This window comes from Capsicum annuum, chromosome 8 (genome assembly GCF_002878395.1).
Source record: "Capsicum annuum cultivar UCD-10X-F1 chromosome 8, UCD10Xv1.1, whole genome shotgun sequence".
Taxonomy (NCBI): Eukaryota; Viridiplantae; Streptophyta; class Magnoliopsida; order Solanales; family Solanaceae; genus Capsicum; species Capsicum annuum.
In genome coordinates this window covers 160,195,870-160,212,215 of record NC_061118.1, presented here as the reverse complement: position 1 = coordinate 160,212,215, position 16,346 = coordinate 160,195,870, and the positions used below count along the sequence as shown (strand labels likewise).

Here is a 16,346-nt window from a genome sequence, read left to right as displayed (position 1 = left end):
GATTGATGATCTGTATGTGGAGTTTTTATGCAAGAAGGTGTGCCAGGGTCAAAGGTTAGGTTCACTTTCTGTTTATGAATCTTAAAGGTTTAGTAAAGGCGGCTGACTTTATAAAGTAGTACTAACTGAAAAGGAAAAATCAAATAGGAACGTGCATGAACAAAAGCTCCTTAGATGACAATTTTAAGATAATGTAATTTTGATAACAAAGAAATATTTAGGTGATTTCCTAGAAACATCAAAGTTTAGTAAGGGATTTTCTAGTTATTTGCCAGATGTCACCACTGAAACTAAAAGTGAACAAGATGCTTGTTCAGCGGTCAGTCTTGATGTCTCCTTTGCCTTTCTTACCTCATCACCCATTTATTGGGTCATCTTTAATGGTTGGATTGGGATAAAAGAATTTAAACGTTGTCTGGATTAATATTAGGAGAAAACAAAATTAACATAGATGCCACGTAGGTAAATAAAGGTGGTTATATGAGAATTAACATTATAAAGGAAAATGTTCGCCCAAACTGGATGACAAACGCAATTTAACAATGGAAAGATGTAACTTAAATTTGTGTGGGAAGATACAAATCTGACCAGTTTCTGTACCCATTAATGAGAAAAAAGGGCCAAATAAATGGTACTAGTAAGCAGTATCTAGAGAGTTTTAGTTCCAATTTACTGGTTGAGGAAGAAAAAATCGGCGCAGGTAAATTTTTAACATGCAGATCAAAATTTAACCTGATAAAAATCATAACAGATTTTCTGAAAAAGATTGAACTTTACTGGGAAAAGGTATCGTTTCCACTCTAAATTATATAAGAAAAATCGAAGCCACACTTAAACTATACTAATCACCTATTACACACCTAAACTATAAAAAAATAATAATTTTTCCAGTATTATACCACTTGCATGTGGTGTGGTGTTGCACACGCGCCTGCCACGTCAGCATGATACGAAAAAATAATAAATTTATTATTTTCATAATTTTTCTTTTTTCTTTTTAATTTAAATTCTTTTTCTTTCCTCTTCAATTTTTTTTTCTTTTTCTTCAATATCCAAAACCTCTATTATTACGAGTTCAATTTTTTTTTTTCATATCCAAAATCTCCATTGTTGTCCAAAACTTTCATTGTTATGAGTTTAATTTTTTTCTTTTTCTTCAATATTCAAAGCCTCCATTGTTGTCCAAAACCTCCATTGTTATGAGATCCATTTTTTTTTCAATATCTAAAACCTCCATTGTTATGAGCTCAATTTTTTTTCTTTTTCTTCAATGTCCAAAATCATCTTCTTCTTCTTCAATTTCGAAAAAGAAAAAAGAAAATTAACGGAATCATATTCCTAATGGGAAGATGATATAAAACCAATACACCCAAGCAATAACTTCATTCAAATTCAATATCATCTTCTTCTTTTTCTTCAATTTCTTCAATGTCCAGAACCATCTTTTTCTTTTTCTTCAATTTCCCAAACGACCATAATGACATCTTCTTCTTCCATTGTTGATATAAAATCAATACACCAAAGCAATAACTTCATTCAATTCAATCTTCTTTGTTATACGACACCAAAAGTTACAACACTATCACCACTTAATTGCACCACCCATCATCAAACTCACACATAATTACAGTCACCAAAAATCAATATGCCTCACTACTAATTCATCACCCGACATCAAAATAAATTTTGAGCAATTTTAACATATTATTATTAATTGAGTAAAATTGAAAGAAAATTTTTATAGAGACAAGATAGATCTACGAAAAAAAGTGTTAAAAAATTAATTTTTGAGCAAAATTCATAAAATTTTACAAAGAAAGAACAGAAATACAAAAATAAATTGAAAAATTGATGTTCAACGTGAGAGCAATAACATTTAATTAATTTCAAACGTCTTATCGAAATTTTTTTCGATTGGCGACGATTTCATCCTCAATCTTTTCTATTTTTTTCTTTGAAAACTATCATGGAAAAATTATTCTCATCAACCATAGCAAATGAGGAGTGATTGTGATGAAAAAGAAAGAAAGATTGAGAGAGAAAAAAAATTAGAGATGGATGAGAAGTGAGTGTGCGCGCAGGGGTGGGGTTAGGGGTTTAAAGATTTTTTGCTTTTTTTTTCTCCAGACGCGCCTTATTTTTTTAAAAAAATTAATGTTATTTCCACGTCAGATTCAGGTGGAATTAAGTTCACTTTTGAGAAGAATATGTGTGTAATAGGTCGCCACGTTAGTTTAGGTGTGTAAGTGACTTTTTATGTATAGTTCAGGGTGGTTTTGATGACTTTTCCCAACTATATTATGAAAAGAATATCTACATACTACAGTATGTTGAATACAAAAGGGAAAGATCACAAGCTGTGGAAGAGTCTATAAGAGTTAGTTATGTTTGAATTCTGTTATAACTGTTTTCTTGATTCAGTTAGTTACATTGTGATTAACAGCTAGTTGAAGTAGTTAGAAAAAATAGTTGATTCCTCTATAAATACCAATTATATACTATTGATTACATAAGTTGAATAAACAAGATCCATTATTCTACTCTACTAAACTTCTTCTTCTTTTCTGATTCTCTTACTCTGTTCTTCTTTTTCTTTTCTTCCTCTTCTTTGCTATTCAGTGCATATCTCAAAGCTAGAGTTAAAGCACTGATCAAGAAATAATTACATGGTATCAAAGCCAGGTTAGCTAGATCAAAACTAGCTAACTTAGTCGATTCTGAAGATTGAAAAAGAAAGTGTTCAGTTCATTCTGGAAGTCTCGGATACTTGAGTCAAGATTTGAAGATTTGAGTCATGGCTAATGGTGTGAATGGTGTCGAAATTGATGGTGGATTAACCAGAAACACAAGAGATGTAAATACAATAGATTACAATCATCCTCTTTTCCTCAGTCCCTCAGATGTGAATGGTATACAGATTATCTCCTTCCAGTTAACAGGTGTGGAAAACTTCTCAATCTGATTTAGGTCTATGCGTATAGCTCTGTTAGGGAGGAATAAGTTAGGACTTGTTAATGGTTCTTGCACGAAAGAAAAGTTCTCTTCTGATATGGGAAACCACTAGGAAAGAGTAAATGCTATTGTGCTGTCATGTATTATGAACTATGTGTCTAAAGAGTTATTAGGTGGAATCGTGTATGCCTCAGTTGCAAGTATTGTGTGGAATGAGTTGTTTGAAAGGTTCAACAAAGTGGATGGTGCTAGAACTTTCAATCTGCACAAGGAGATTGCAACACTGTCTCAAGGAACAGCTTCTGTGTCCTGCTATTTCTCAAAACTAAAGGATCTATGGGAGGAATTTGAGGCACGTGTGCCTGCTCCTGGTTGTAATTGCTAAAAATCAAAGGATTTGTCCTACATCTTCAAAAACTGAAGTTGTTTCAGTTTCTTATGGGTCTAAATGAAACATATACACAGGCTAAAAGCCAAATACTACTTATGACCCCTTTGCTTACTGTCAATCAGGCATATGCCATGATAATGAGTGATAAAAGCGACAAATCTGTAGCTACTAATGCAGGTGTACTGGGATCTGGTCCTGCAAGTGTTGGTAGAAGTCTTGACTTAGCCATGTTTACAAGACATAGGACACAAAAATTCAAGAAGAACTACAACTTGCAGTGTGACTTCTGTAAGCTAAAAGGTCATACTAACCTGTTGGAAGTTAGTTGGATATTCTCAAGATCACAAGTTCAAAAAGAGGTTTAGGTCTGAAGGAGCTAATACAGCATATAAGGTGACAACTGATTCTCAAGATGCTGCAAAAATGACTACAAGGCAAGGTTCTCATTCTAGATCTGTCCAAAGTAACTAGTTCAATGATGGAAGCCATCAAGAAGAGTCTAAAATGCAGTTGGATCAACCAGGTCAGATAGGAACAACAGCCTGTACTAAGAAACAATATGATTAAATCATGAAGATGATCGACAAAAATAATGGTGCTAGCACTTCTACTGAGACAACAAATGCTGCAAATACAGGTATTAGTGTACTTCATATGAGGCAGGTATCCCCCTCTCTCCCTCCTCCTCTTCTTCTTCCCCTCGCCCTCCTCCTCTTCTTCTCCTTCGTCTTCTTCTTCCTCCTCCTCCCTCTCCCTCTCCTCTTCCTCCTCGTCTTCTCCTTCTTCTTCCCCTCCCCCTCCTCCTCTTCTTCTCCTTCGTCTTCTTCTTCTTCTTCCATCTTCTTATCCTTTTTTCACAAATAATATACCTCACTTTAGCCCTCTCAAAGCTCAATTTCCATTAGTCTTCTATTGATATAGATTTATCCTCCATCACAACATCCCCAAAATTGTTTTCATCTTTTAATATCAGTCATACCTCCTTTTGACATAATAATTAAAACTATTAAAAACTATAAACAAATAAAAAAGAATGTTAATCAGCAGGTCTTGCTTTTGGTCTTGGGGAAGACAGAGAGGACAAAATCTGGGAAGAATGGAATGATGATTGAATAATGTGCAAATCATGTGTAGTTTATCCTTGTACATGACATAACCTAACATCTCTTGTACTGAAATCATAATTTAACTTGGTCTACTGGTCATATAAGTATCATTTATGAATAATTAATTACAAAAGAGGAGGTCAATTCCATAGTCTCAATAAGTTTTGAGTCTTAAATTGAATGGGTTCAGCAGAATCATGTATCATATGATGTTGATTGCTTCATTTGGCCTCTCAAGCAACTTTAAGGGGCTTTCAGAGGCGCTATCGTCTAGCTTTTGATAGAGCCATTAAGGGTACAAGCACTCAAATCAGACAGCAGATGTTACACTGTCGTATGTGCTAACGCATATAAGCCTTCGTTGGAGGCAAAGGTAAGTTATGATATCATATATGTTACATTTGCTGATACAGAGAGCGGAGGCAATGTTGTCTATATTCAGCTCTAGGATGGAGGGATTTGACGAGCAAGAAAAGGCAATTCCACCACTGTACCCTCAACATCATCACCAATAATTACACACTCTCCCTCGGAAGCAGCTTTCCTCTTATTATAGCCAAGTCCAAGGGGCTGAGATGCTCGTTTACCAGTACTGGAAACCTTACCAACCTGCAGAAGTTCATAGCACCATCATTCTGGGATTTCTTCCAAAAGGTCATTCTAGGATATATAAAGTTTCCCATGCATTAGAACCCACTGGGATAGCACCATGACCTAGAAGAGCTTTCCAGACCGATTCAGCGGCAGCTGGAGACATCAGTAGTGAATAACCTTCTTCAGAGATTATATTTCCCACTCCCACAGTTATAGGCATTCCATTTACCGTCACATGTTAATGAATTTCATAAGAAAAAGTAAAATGTCCAACTCCTATTTCTTGGAAAACTCAGGCATGACAATATGCTCAAGATATTGCAATGAATCTAACATATAGGACATGAGAAAACTACACCAGCAGAAACTATACAGTAGAGAAGTTAAGAAGCTAGTACTTCAGTGGTAAGAAAGGACATTAACTGCGGATGTTGCAGACAAATGGCAGAAAACTACAAATATTCTACATTAAGAAGATTGATTCTGACAATACAAGAACAGTCATGAATGCAGCACGAGGTTGGCTTAAGAGGTTGCAATTGGAAATGACAACTAAATGGATAGATACTCGTGTTTCTCAATAATTCAAGTGAGAAATTAGTGAATTGATGCATGAACTAAAAATGACAGAGGGTCCAACAAAATCTGAACATTTCAATGAGTCAAAAGCAATGCATCTCCTTTGAAAAAGAGAAAAAAACATTGGAAATCATTGTTCGGGTTTGGATTATTCGACACAATTTAATCACCATTTTGTATTGAATCAGTTTGTTGTCAAACTAGTTCTCTGGTTACTTTACAAGATAATCAATAGTCAGAGCTATTACCAATCATAAGTAATTCTTTTAATTGAATGCTCACTTTGATCGCTTTCCTGCGACTTTTATGTCAATGGAATTAGCATAGCATGGTTGGTTGTTTATCCATAATCGAAATTTTACTCATCCTTAACCGGCATTAAACACTCTTTTATCTTCTTAGCAGGAAAACAATTAGGTAGGGAATGGCTTTTCAAGAACCTTGAAACATAAATATGTAGATATATGACTTTAAAGGCAACATACATCACAAGGCACCACGGCTAGCTATATTACAGAGGAATATCAGCTATTACTAACTTTTACAATATATATATATATTTATACATACCTATAAAGAAATGGAAAGCAAAAGAAAATCTGTTGTTTGCCTAAGAAGATTGTCAAAAGTTCAGGGTTGTTGGTAAGAATGAAAGAGAGAAAAAATTCTGACATCTTCCAAAATTTCAACACTATTTTCCAATTACCTACATCCTTGTCTTCCATCGAATAGGCATCAAACTAAATGTACTCATGGTGTTTTAAGCTGGAGTGCAAGTAGATGGTATGTCTGATTTCATTCGACATTTGAGATTTCTAAATATGTCTCCTTCACTGGAAATGGAAGAAACAGAAGTCTCCGACATATATTCTTCAATCAAAAAGTTTCGCAAGCTCTCATTTCCCAGGTTCAACTCTACAGAAACTTCATTAGCTTTCCCAATCTCAACAAGCAAGAAATGGATGCAATATGAGAAACTCATATTGTCACCTGAGCATGTCTCCAGCAGGCAGTTGCAAGCAACTCAAGGCTGGTGATATGCTGAATGTGTTACCTTTAGCATTATAAAATGAAGGTTGTCCAAGAGGTGCTGGTCTATCTGGAATTTCAGGAACCTCAATATCTCCTTCTAACATTTTCAGTGCATCCAATATAGTTGGCCTCAAGGCCACCATCACGTGGGCACATAATATTCCAACGAGGAGAAATCTCACCATTATAGCCCTTGGATTTGAACTTACTGAATCCTCAGTCTTTACTAGGATGCTATCCAAAATTTCATTTATCTTTCCAGCTTTTACCTTCGACCAAGCCCAATCTGTGATCAGAAAATCACGAGGCGATCCTGAAGAGAAATCAAGGACCTTCCTTCCACACATTATTTCCAAAACAACAACTCCAAAGCTATAAACATCGCTCTTCTCAGTCAATTGCCCATAGAGAGCATATTCAGGAGCTAAGTACCCATGCGTTCCTGCCACTCTGGTGGTAAGATGAGATTCTCCTTCTCTACTTTGCTTAACCAACCCGAAGTCAGCCACTCTCGCTCTCATATCAACATCTAACAGAATATTAGTAGCTTTAATATCCCTGTGATAAATTGCTGGCTTTACCCCATAACGCAGATAAGCTAGTCCTTTTGCCACATCCAAAATTATGTTTTTCCTCTGGGGCCAAGTCAATGGTTGCTTCAGTATTCCACCTTGATTTACAGCAAATAAATGGTCATCAAGATTTCCATTGGGCATGTAATCATAGACGAGATATCTTTCACTCTCCCCACTTTCAATCCGGTTCCCATCAGTCACACAACACCCCCTAAGCGGTACAAGATTACGATGCTTCAAGTTACTAATAATCTCAACCTCATTGCAAAACTCATCATTTCCTTGAAAATCAGATTCTATTATCTTTTTGACAGCAACATTAGTCCCATCTGCTAAAGTTCCTTTATAAACTATTCCAAATCCACCTCTCCCTATAAAATTCTTTTGGGAAAAATTATCAGTTGCCTTTTCAAGATCCTGAATTTTGAACCAAACGGCAGTATTAGGCCTCATTCTTCGCCTAGACACCGTATCTTCCATTTCCACATCATCATTTTTCCTCCACCTTTTGTTCCACCAGACATACAGTCCCAACACCAAAGACATGCATAATACTGCCATACCAGCTCCAGCCAACCCAAATATTAACGCTAAATTTCGCTTGCTTGATGAACTAGTGTTTTTCAAATCAATACTTAAAATACATGACATGGCACCAGTACTTTCAGGACCAAACTCATTCACAATACCAGCAGCATACAAAACAGTGAAGTAAAAACAATCAGTAGAATGAGATGAATTACCATCAATTGCTATCAACTGTTGCTGAACTCTAAAGCCAGCAGCCACACAACCAGCACAGTCAGTATAATCCTCAAAATCAGACCTGCAACCAGAATCAAGAGCAGTTGAAGGCCCCAGCTTTTTATTCCAATCTTGGATGGTCAGAATTGATGCACAAATATTTGGTCTAGTAACAAACTGAAAAGGGTCAAAACAGAAAGAGGTGAGATTTGAAGGCAAAGACAAAGAATTGAGCTTGGATTGGAATTCTTGGAGGCAAGAAACAGAAGTTTCCAAATCGGGTAAACGGAAAAGAGAAGTTTCTTTAAGGTGTTGAGCCATAGCAACACCAAAAAGGGACAAGAGGTTCTGGCAGCACTTTCCTTTGCCTGACGTGGGAATATCAGAACCATTGGAAAGCTGAGGAGTTGAATTCAGAACCTTGCAGTTAGAACTAGACCATGGGACTCTTAAAACATACCCAAAATCTAAAGGACAAGTTGAAGACGAGTTAGTGCTACTTTGAGCTGATGAAACTGAAAGTACCCAAGAAAACAAACAGAACAACAAACACACAATCCACAAATCACCCTTCATCCTAAGTACTTTACTTGTGACGTTTGATATTACCCAAGAAAAGGAAAAAAAATGGGATCTTTTGATTCAAGAAACCATTTATAATGTGCCCAAAAAGTGTTTTGACGATTGATGAGATATCTATATGTGGAGTTTTTATGCAAGAAGGGGTGCGAGAGTCAAAGGTTCGGTTCATTTTCTGTTTATGAATCTTGAAGGTTTAGTAAAGGCGGCTGACTTTATAAAGTACTAACTGACAAAGGAAGAATTTAAGAAGATGTAATTTTGATAACAAAGAAATATTTAGGTGATTTCCTAGAAACATCAAAGTTTAGTAAGGGATTTTCTAGTTATTTGCTAGATGTCATCACTGAAACTAAAAGATGCTTGTTCACCTTCTATGTTGTTGCTACAAAATAATTTTTGGTGCATTCTTTTGCTAATTTTGTTGTTGCTTAGTAGTGTTATTTTCTGAAAGTCGAGCAAAATCATCTTTTAATTAAATCTCTAATGACAAGATAATCTCAAGTTGCAACAACAACAACAACAAATTCAGTGTATTCCCACCTAGTGGGGTCTGGGGTAAGATGTACGCAGTCCATACCTCTATCTCTGATGAAGTAGAAAGACTGTTTCCGATAGACTCCCGGCTCAAGGCACGAGATACCACACAAACACATAGTGCAGCACAAAAGCAGATTACATAACATAAATACGACACCCATAAGTAATATAAAGAAGGGAAAGCACACAGATTCGTAATACAATATGGAACACGGAACACGGAATCAAGACAAGAATAAAACCACCACCAAGTAATTCCCTACACTAGCGATCCGAACTGGCCCTAATCCTCTGCCGTAATTCGCATCCTCCAGACCTTCCTATCTAAGGTCATGTCCTCGATGAACTTTTTTACCTTAAGATAAAAAGGAAATATGATATTGAGATGATTAGTTGATGATGAACCAACATAGGTTGTGGAGCTGCGGATAGAGTTGCTTCACCTCGCGCTATCCATGAATAAATTCTAACAGTGTGAATATAAATTAGCCGGATTTCAATGTGAATATCGGATATTTTGGACGAAAAATAAAAGAAATAAAGATTAGTTGCTGATGTAATAGCAAGGAAACGCACTGATTTTTTTTTTTGTTCTCTCTACGGTCAGTCTTGATGTCTTGACTTTTACGCCTTTCCCTTTCTTACCTCATCACCATTTATTGGGTCTGCTTTAATGGTTGGATCGGGTTAAAAAAATTTAAGTGCTGACTGGATTAAAATTAGGAGAAAACAAAATTGATGTAGATGTCACGTAGGTAAATATTCGCCCAAATTGGATGACAAAAGCAATTTTGTTGAAAAAATATACCAAGGGAAAGATATAGCTTTTGGCCTTGTTTGGCCATTCCGAATTGAAGTTGTATTTGATCATGCTATAAATTTGAGTTATTTTTTTTAATTTTGTGAGAGAGAAGTAGAAGAAAAAAAAGTGAAAAGACTTTTCCAAATACAATAGCAATTGTATTTAGAATTTTTATGGCTAAACATTATTGTTTTTCAATCAAAATAAAATAATTTTTTTAAAAAAAGTGAAAAACTCTCGTGGCCAAAGGTTGGGTGGGAGGATACTAATCTGACCAGTTTCTGTACTTATTAAGGAGGAAAAGGGCCAAAATAAATGGTACTAGTAAGCAGTATCTAAAGAGTTTTAGTTCCAATTTACTGGAGGAGAAAGAAAAAAACTAGGTGCGGGTAAATTTTTAAGATAAAGATCAAAATTTAACCTGATAAAAATCATAACAGATTAAACTATAGTATTATAAAAAGAATCTCTACATACTAGAGTATCAGCTCATCACTGTATATAGTAACTACAAAATAAATTAGTAGTTGCTATATTTTTTAAACCATCGTGAATCATGGGGGAAATGGGTCAATCTACAGCTAGCTAGTAGGTACCGGTGAAAACAACTTCTCATCCTTTATTCACAAAGAATATACCTCACTTTAGTCTTCTCCAAGCTCAATTTCCATTTATTAGTCTTCTATTGATAATATAGATTTATCCTCCATCACAACAACCCCAAAGTTGTTTTTTCAGCCATACCCTCCTTCTGACATAATAATTTAAACTTAAACTATAAAAAGAATGCTAATCAACAGGTCTTGCTTTTGGTCTTGGGGAAGACAGGGAGGACAAAATCCGGGATTAACGTGCAAATCATGTGTAATTATTATCCTTGTAACATCTCTTGTCCTGAAATCATAATTTAACTTGGTCAACTTTTCATATAAGTATCATTTATCAATAGTTAATTACAAAAGAGGAGGTCAATTTGATAGTTCTCGATAAGTTTTGAGTCTTGGATTGAATGGGTTCAGCAGAATCATGTTGTATCATACGATGCTAATTGCTTCATTTGACCCCTCAAGCAACTTTAAGGGGCTTTCAGAGGCACTATCGTCTAGCTTTTGAGAGAGCCATTGACGGTACAAGCACTCAAATATGATAACAGCATGTTACACAGTCGATGTGCTAACGCATATAAGCCTTCGTTGGAGGCAAAGGTAAGTTATGATATCACATATGCTACATTTGCTGATACAGAGAGCAGAGCAATGTTGTCTATATTCAGCTCTAGGATGGAGGGATTTGACGAGCAAGAAAAGGCACTTCCACTACTGTACCCTCAACATCATCACCAATAATTACACTGTCTCCTTCGGAAGCAGCTTTCCTCTTAATATAGCCAAGTCCAAGGGGCTGAGATGCCCGTTTACCAGTAGTGAAACTCGTCACCTTACCAACCTGCAGAAGTTCGTAGCACCATCATTCTGGCAATTTCTTCCAAAAGGTCATAATAGGACAAATAAAGAAGAACAACGGTGATCTGATTTCAGTAACGCACTTGACAAGATGAACATGCCATAAACAACATACTTAAAAGCACTTCTTTATCAGGTTCTCAGACAATTCTTCAGCAGAGGCATTAATTTTGATTGATGCATTTCATTTGCAAGACAAAACAATGCAACGGGTCAATATGCTAAGGCACAATTTGTTACAATGTAGCTACCACAACAGGGACTGAAACCATCAATTGGAAAATCAGAAAAGCTCAAACCTTTTTCCCATCGACTGAGATGGTGCTACCGGGTTCCACAGGCGATGATACGCGTATTCCCCATAGCCTCTGTTTGATGCCATCGTAAGTTACAAGCCTAGAAATGGTTTCTTGGCCCTTATAGCACCCTGGAATAAATTTATCATATTTGAGAAACCATAAGCAGAAGGAAGCATAACAATAGAAACAGGAGCTCCTGAACCTTTATTCAGAGAAACAGCATTCCACAGATTAGCCTCCAGAACATTATACTCATCTGTGAGCTCTTTGCCAGGAGCTGGTCTTCCTGCATGAATTAACACAAAAAGCTTTATGCATCAATATTGGGAATTAAATCAGACAGGAAGTTGATTACTCAAAACTTGAGGACATGAACCTAGAGCATAACAGGTGGTCAGAACACAATGGAATCATGATCTCAACAGAAGATAATACCCAATAGAAAGACAGAAACCACAATTATCTTTAATTACCTTGAAGTATCCTTAAAGTTTCCCATGCATTAGAACCCATCGGGATAGCACCGTGACCTAGAAGAGCTTTCCAGACCGATTCAGCAGCAGCGGGAGACATCAATAGTGAATAACCTTCTTCAGAGATGAGATTTCCCACTCCCACGGTTATTGGCATTCCATTTACCTGCACATGTTAATGAATTTCATAAGAAAAAGTAAAATGTTAAACCCCCTATTTATTGGAAAACTCAGGCATGACAATATGCTCAAGATATTGCAATTAATCTAACATATAGGACAGGAAAACAACTACATCAGCAGAAGCTATACAGTAGAGAAGTTAACAAGCAAGTACTTCAGTGGTAAGAAAGGACATTAACTGTGGATGTTGCAGACAAATGGCAGAAACACTATAAAATATTCTACATTAAGAAGATTGATTCTGACAATACAAGAACAGTCAAGAATGCAGCACGAGGTTGGCTTAAGAGGTTGCAATTGGAAATGACAACTAAATGGATAGATACTCGTGTTTCTCAATAATTCGAGAACTTGGTGAATTGACGCATGAACTAAAAACGACAGAGGGTCCAAAGAAATCTGAACATTTCAATGTGTTCAAAAGCAATGCATCTCCTTTGAAAAAAGAAAAGAACATTGGAAATCATTGTTCAGGTTTGGATTATTCGACACTATCTAATCACCATTTTATATTGAATCTGTTTGTTGTCAAACTAGTTCTCTGGTTACTTTACAAGATAATCAATAGTCAGAGCTATTACCAATCATAAGTAATTCTTTTAATTGAATGCTCACTTTGATCTCTTTCGGAAACAGCCTTTCTACTTCATCAGAGGTAGAGGTATGGACTGCGTACATCTTACCCCCCCCCAGACCCCACTAAGTGGGAATACACTGGGTTTGTTGTTGTTGTTGTTGTTGATCTCTTTTCTGTGACTTGTATTTCAATGGAATTTAAGAGACCAATGCTTGAATGACTTATTATACCCATCAGTTTAGTAAATATAAGTTAGTGTATTGGTGAGCCGGGGATCTATCGGAAACAGCGTCTCCACCTCAGATTAGTGTATTGGTGAGCCGGGGATCTATCAGAAACCTATGTTGCTCGGACTCTTCAAAAATGTCATTGGGTGCGTGTCGGATCCTTCAAAAGTAGTGCATTTTTGGAGGATCCAATACGGGTGCGGCAATATTTTTGGAGAGTCCAAGCAACTTAGTCGGAAACAGCCTCTCCACCTCACCTCTGAGGTAGTGGTATGGACTGCGTACATTCTACCCTCCCCAAACCCCACTGTGTAGGAATACACTGGGTATGTTGTTGAGTTAGTCTATTGATGGGAAGATGCCAAAAAGGGCCTGAAGAAATCGCATTAAATACAAAACAATAGGAAGTGATATCATGATATGTTAATCTGACTTTTATAATTGTTGACCTTTGTAATTTGAGGAACATCTAATTTAAGACGCAAAGTTTGGTGAAAACTGAAACCTAAATTAAAAGAGAAGGTAAACATTGTCCAGAAGGATCAGAGAAGAAGTATCCAATTACACTGTAATGCTTATGTGATCCATATGGTTGTCCAACTATGTCAGCAAGACCCAGAGCTTCCATTATCTGTTTGTAAACCATTACATACAAAATTTAGTATTAACTTTTACGAGAAGCAAAAAAGATAACAAAAAACATTATCACTTTGTCTGACGATTAACTACACACAGTTCTTACTTGGTCACTTTTAGGTCCTATTAGTACGAACAAGGACGTTTGCTGGGTAATATCTTGAATTTCAACTTTGTCTGCAAAGAATATGTACCTATAAAGAGAAGTATCACATATTGTTAAATCAGCAGGTAAGTAAAGTAAAAACAATTGGTTAGGCCCCAAAAAACTATTCAAGTATAGGTAAGCAACAGCGAGAGCAATCCAGAGTAAAAGCATGGCAGTTACAGACATACTTCTTAAGCATATCAATTATTCTTTCCCTGGTAACTGGAGAGACCACCAATGTGATTGCCGTTTTCTGTGAAATATAAGATGCACTTCAATAATAGTCTAACATATGAAAGCTTAGGCACAAGAAACCAATTCTCAGCAAGGGAACTATGAAGGATTACCATAATCCAGGCATGGGCAATATCGATGGTTCTAGCAGTTGGTGTCGCAAAAACAGTGTCACATCCCTACAATTCCCAAGCATCATGAAATATAAAAAGCAGAACACTGATGAGGTTAGCTACTTTCGTTAACCTATAGTTGTGGAAACCAAGTAAATACCTGCCCTTCATGAAGAATTTCAAAATTAGCAGTACTTTGGTTGTGAAGAAACTGAACCCTGTCTTCTCCACTAACTGTGTGAAACGAAAAGACATAGAGATTGCTGAATAACAACTATGATTATTTAGCCTCCAAAACATCTCCTACTAAGTAGAAAACTTATTTCCAGTCAGACCACAATACGTCACTAACACGAGAACAAGTGGTAAAGTAATTTTCACATCTACTATTCACATGACTCACACTAGGAAATTAGCATAAAACCACATTCGATAGAATCATTTAACTCAAAGGTGGAAGAAGTTAATATTTTATGAAAAGATGAAAGTGGATAATGGACTTACTTTTAGATAACATTAAACAACTAACCTAACCTCTAATCCTCCACGTCAATAGATTGTTCACAGATTAAACTTAAGAGTTTTGTCTCATAAAAGAAAAACAGAATCATTTCCATACTGAAAATGTGTGGATGGATTTACCTCTTATCCTGCCATAGTGTGAGAGATCCACAACCTAGAGCAAATTGAATGATACCATCAGGTCACACTTTGGAAGACTAAGTTGAGCAGTATACAAGTTCCCTTACAAAGCCAGGTTTAATTCCAGATATCGCAGTAAATATACAACATATAATAGGAAAAAATTGGACAATAACAATCTTTTAATAAATAGATGAAATTCATACAACAGGGAAATTTTTTATAGCAAAAGAAATAATTAAAATTACCAAGAAAACCTGAATCAAGCTAGATACACACCGCGACACCATTCTCCACAGCATCTAATGCCTCATCATCATTATCAAATGTTCCTATTACCCCATCTTCTGATACCTTTGCCCCAGCGACTGTCATAGTATCCTGTAGGAAGCAAAGAAAAAGTTAACAAGTCAACTCAAGGAGACCGAGAATAAAAACATATATGCATCAGGTCAGTGACACTCACCCTTCACATTTAGCAGACATAACAACATTTCCTTGTTGTATCCTCATTGTTCAGGAATTTTTTTTTTATTTTTTTTTTTAAAGTCTAAGTGCCTACTGAAGTGAGACATTCCTAGGAGGGGTGGATGGGGGCATTGACTGGAGAGGCACCCAGTAGTGCATTACCAACAATAAAACACTAAGAAACAACTTGTAAGAATATGATACTTACAAGGAGGTCGTGGTCGATGGGAGGAGGAGAAAGGTCGAACGGCAGCGCAGCACAAGAAAAAGAAAGCCGCCGTTTAATCTTCGCCGGCCGGTAAGCTAAGTGAGGGAGTCTATCATTAGCAAGAACAGATGAAGAAGAAGAAGAAGAAGAACAAGGAAAGAAGATGTTTGCAGTGTAGCAATACGCCATCTCTCTAGAATCATTTGGGATTTGACAACACCCACTCCACTTCCTTTATATACCAACGGATACGGGTGTACTTATACTGTTCGATTTTTAACTAGGCTACTTTTTACTTTTCCTGTTTGGTTTCGTACCTTTCTGTTTGATTTTTTAAGTATAAGCTGAAATTGTATTTTGTAAGACTAACTTCAATTCCAACACAAGAAAATGCCTAAGAGTTATTGATAAAACTTTGATTCCTGATCACAATGTTAGCTTTTTTCATTAACCAATATCGATTCTCTTCTACGGATAACTTTACTACTTGTTAAAAGTAACCCCTTAGAATTTTAATGATAGTAGAATTTTTATTTGATACATAAAATTGGCGGGATATTATTTTAACTTTCTGATAAAATTTTTAAGAAATGCACAATCTTTTAGATACTGCGTCATATTTCTATATAATAGAAGCACTGACTTCGACTAGTGCTTCATCAATTACTTTGACCAGTGCTTCATCAATTACTATACTATCCCTAATTATTTCGTGATTTACTATATTACTCCTAATTAATTATTATAATTCATTTATATATTAGAAATAATAATATTTTTT

At 36.1% G+C, this 16,346-nt stretch overlaps 2 protein-coding genes across 3 annotated transcripts; both read right to left on the bottom strand.

Moving 5' to 3' along the window:
- Nucleotides 1-6,038: 6,038 nt before the first annotated feature.
- On the bottom strand, nucleotides 6,039-9,718 carry LOC107839925 (probable receptor-like protein kinase At1g11050). Its single transcript, XM_016683594.2, has one exon. The coding sequence runs from the start codon at nucleotides 8,547-8,549 to the stop codon at nucleotides 6,609-6,611; it is 1,941 nt and encodes a 646-aa protein (XP_016539080.2). The 5' UTR covers nucleotides 8,550-9,718; the 3' UTR covers nucleotides 6,039-6,608.
- A 1,071-nt stretch (nucleotides 9,719-10,789) lies between these two features.
- LOC107839927 (putative transferase At1g60990, chloroplastic) lies at nucleotides 10,790-15,796 on the bottom strand. 2 transcript variants are annotated; one of them, XM_016683596.2, is made up of 12 exons: nucleotides 15,566-15,796; nucleotides 15,169-15,270; nucleotides 14,890-14,923; nucleotides 14,408-14,481; nucleotides 14,248-14,313; nucleotides 14,089-14,153; nucleotides 13,859-13,946; nucleotides 13,682-13,747; nucleotides 12,130-12,295; nucleotides 11,859-11,942; nucleotides 11,657-11,784; nucleotides 10,790-11,340 (listed from the first exon to the last, which is right to left on the bottom strand). In XM_016683596.2, exons 1-12 carry the CDS (start codon nucleotides 15,752-15,754, stop codon nucleotides 11,170-11,172), a joined length of 1,233 nt encoding a protein of 410 aa, XP_016539082.2. In that variant the 5' UTR covers nucleotides 15,755-15,796; the 3' UTR covers nucleotides 10,790-11,169. The 2 variants fall into 2 exon arrangements, with proteins under 2 accessions (XP_016539082.2, XP_016539083.2); XM_016683597.2 differs by lacking the exon at nucleotides 15,566-15,796 and having other exon boundaries at nucleotides 15,138-15,261.
- Between the last annotated feature and the right edge of the window lie 550 nt (nucleotides 15,797-16,346).

What these genes read in the sequence shown, in the direction of transcription:
- LOC107839925 (XM_016683594.2), bottom strand. Translation starts at nt 8,549, where the DNA reads ATGAAGGGTGATTTGTGGATTGTGTGTTTGTTGTTCTGTTTGTTTTCT.
- LOC107839927 (XM_016683596.2), bottom strand. Translation starts at nt 15,754, where the DNA reads ATGGCGTATTGCTACACTGCAAACATCTTCTTTCCTTGTTCTTCTTCT. An exon ending in AAATTCTTCATGAAGGGCAG is followed by an intron (nt 14,314 to 14,407) that starts GTATTTACTTGG and finishes TGGGAATTGTAG; the next exon opens with GGATGTGACACTGTTTTTGC. An exon ending in TGCTGTTTCTCTGAATAAAG is followed by an intron (nt 11,785 to 11,858) that starts GTTCAGGAGCTC and finishes AATTTATTCCAG; the next exon opens with GGTGCTATAAGGGCCAAGAA.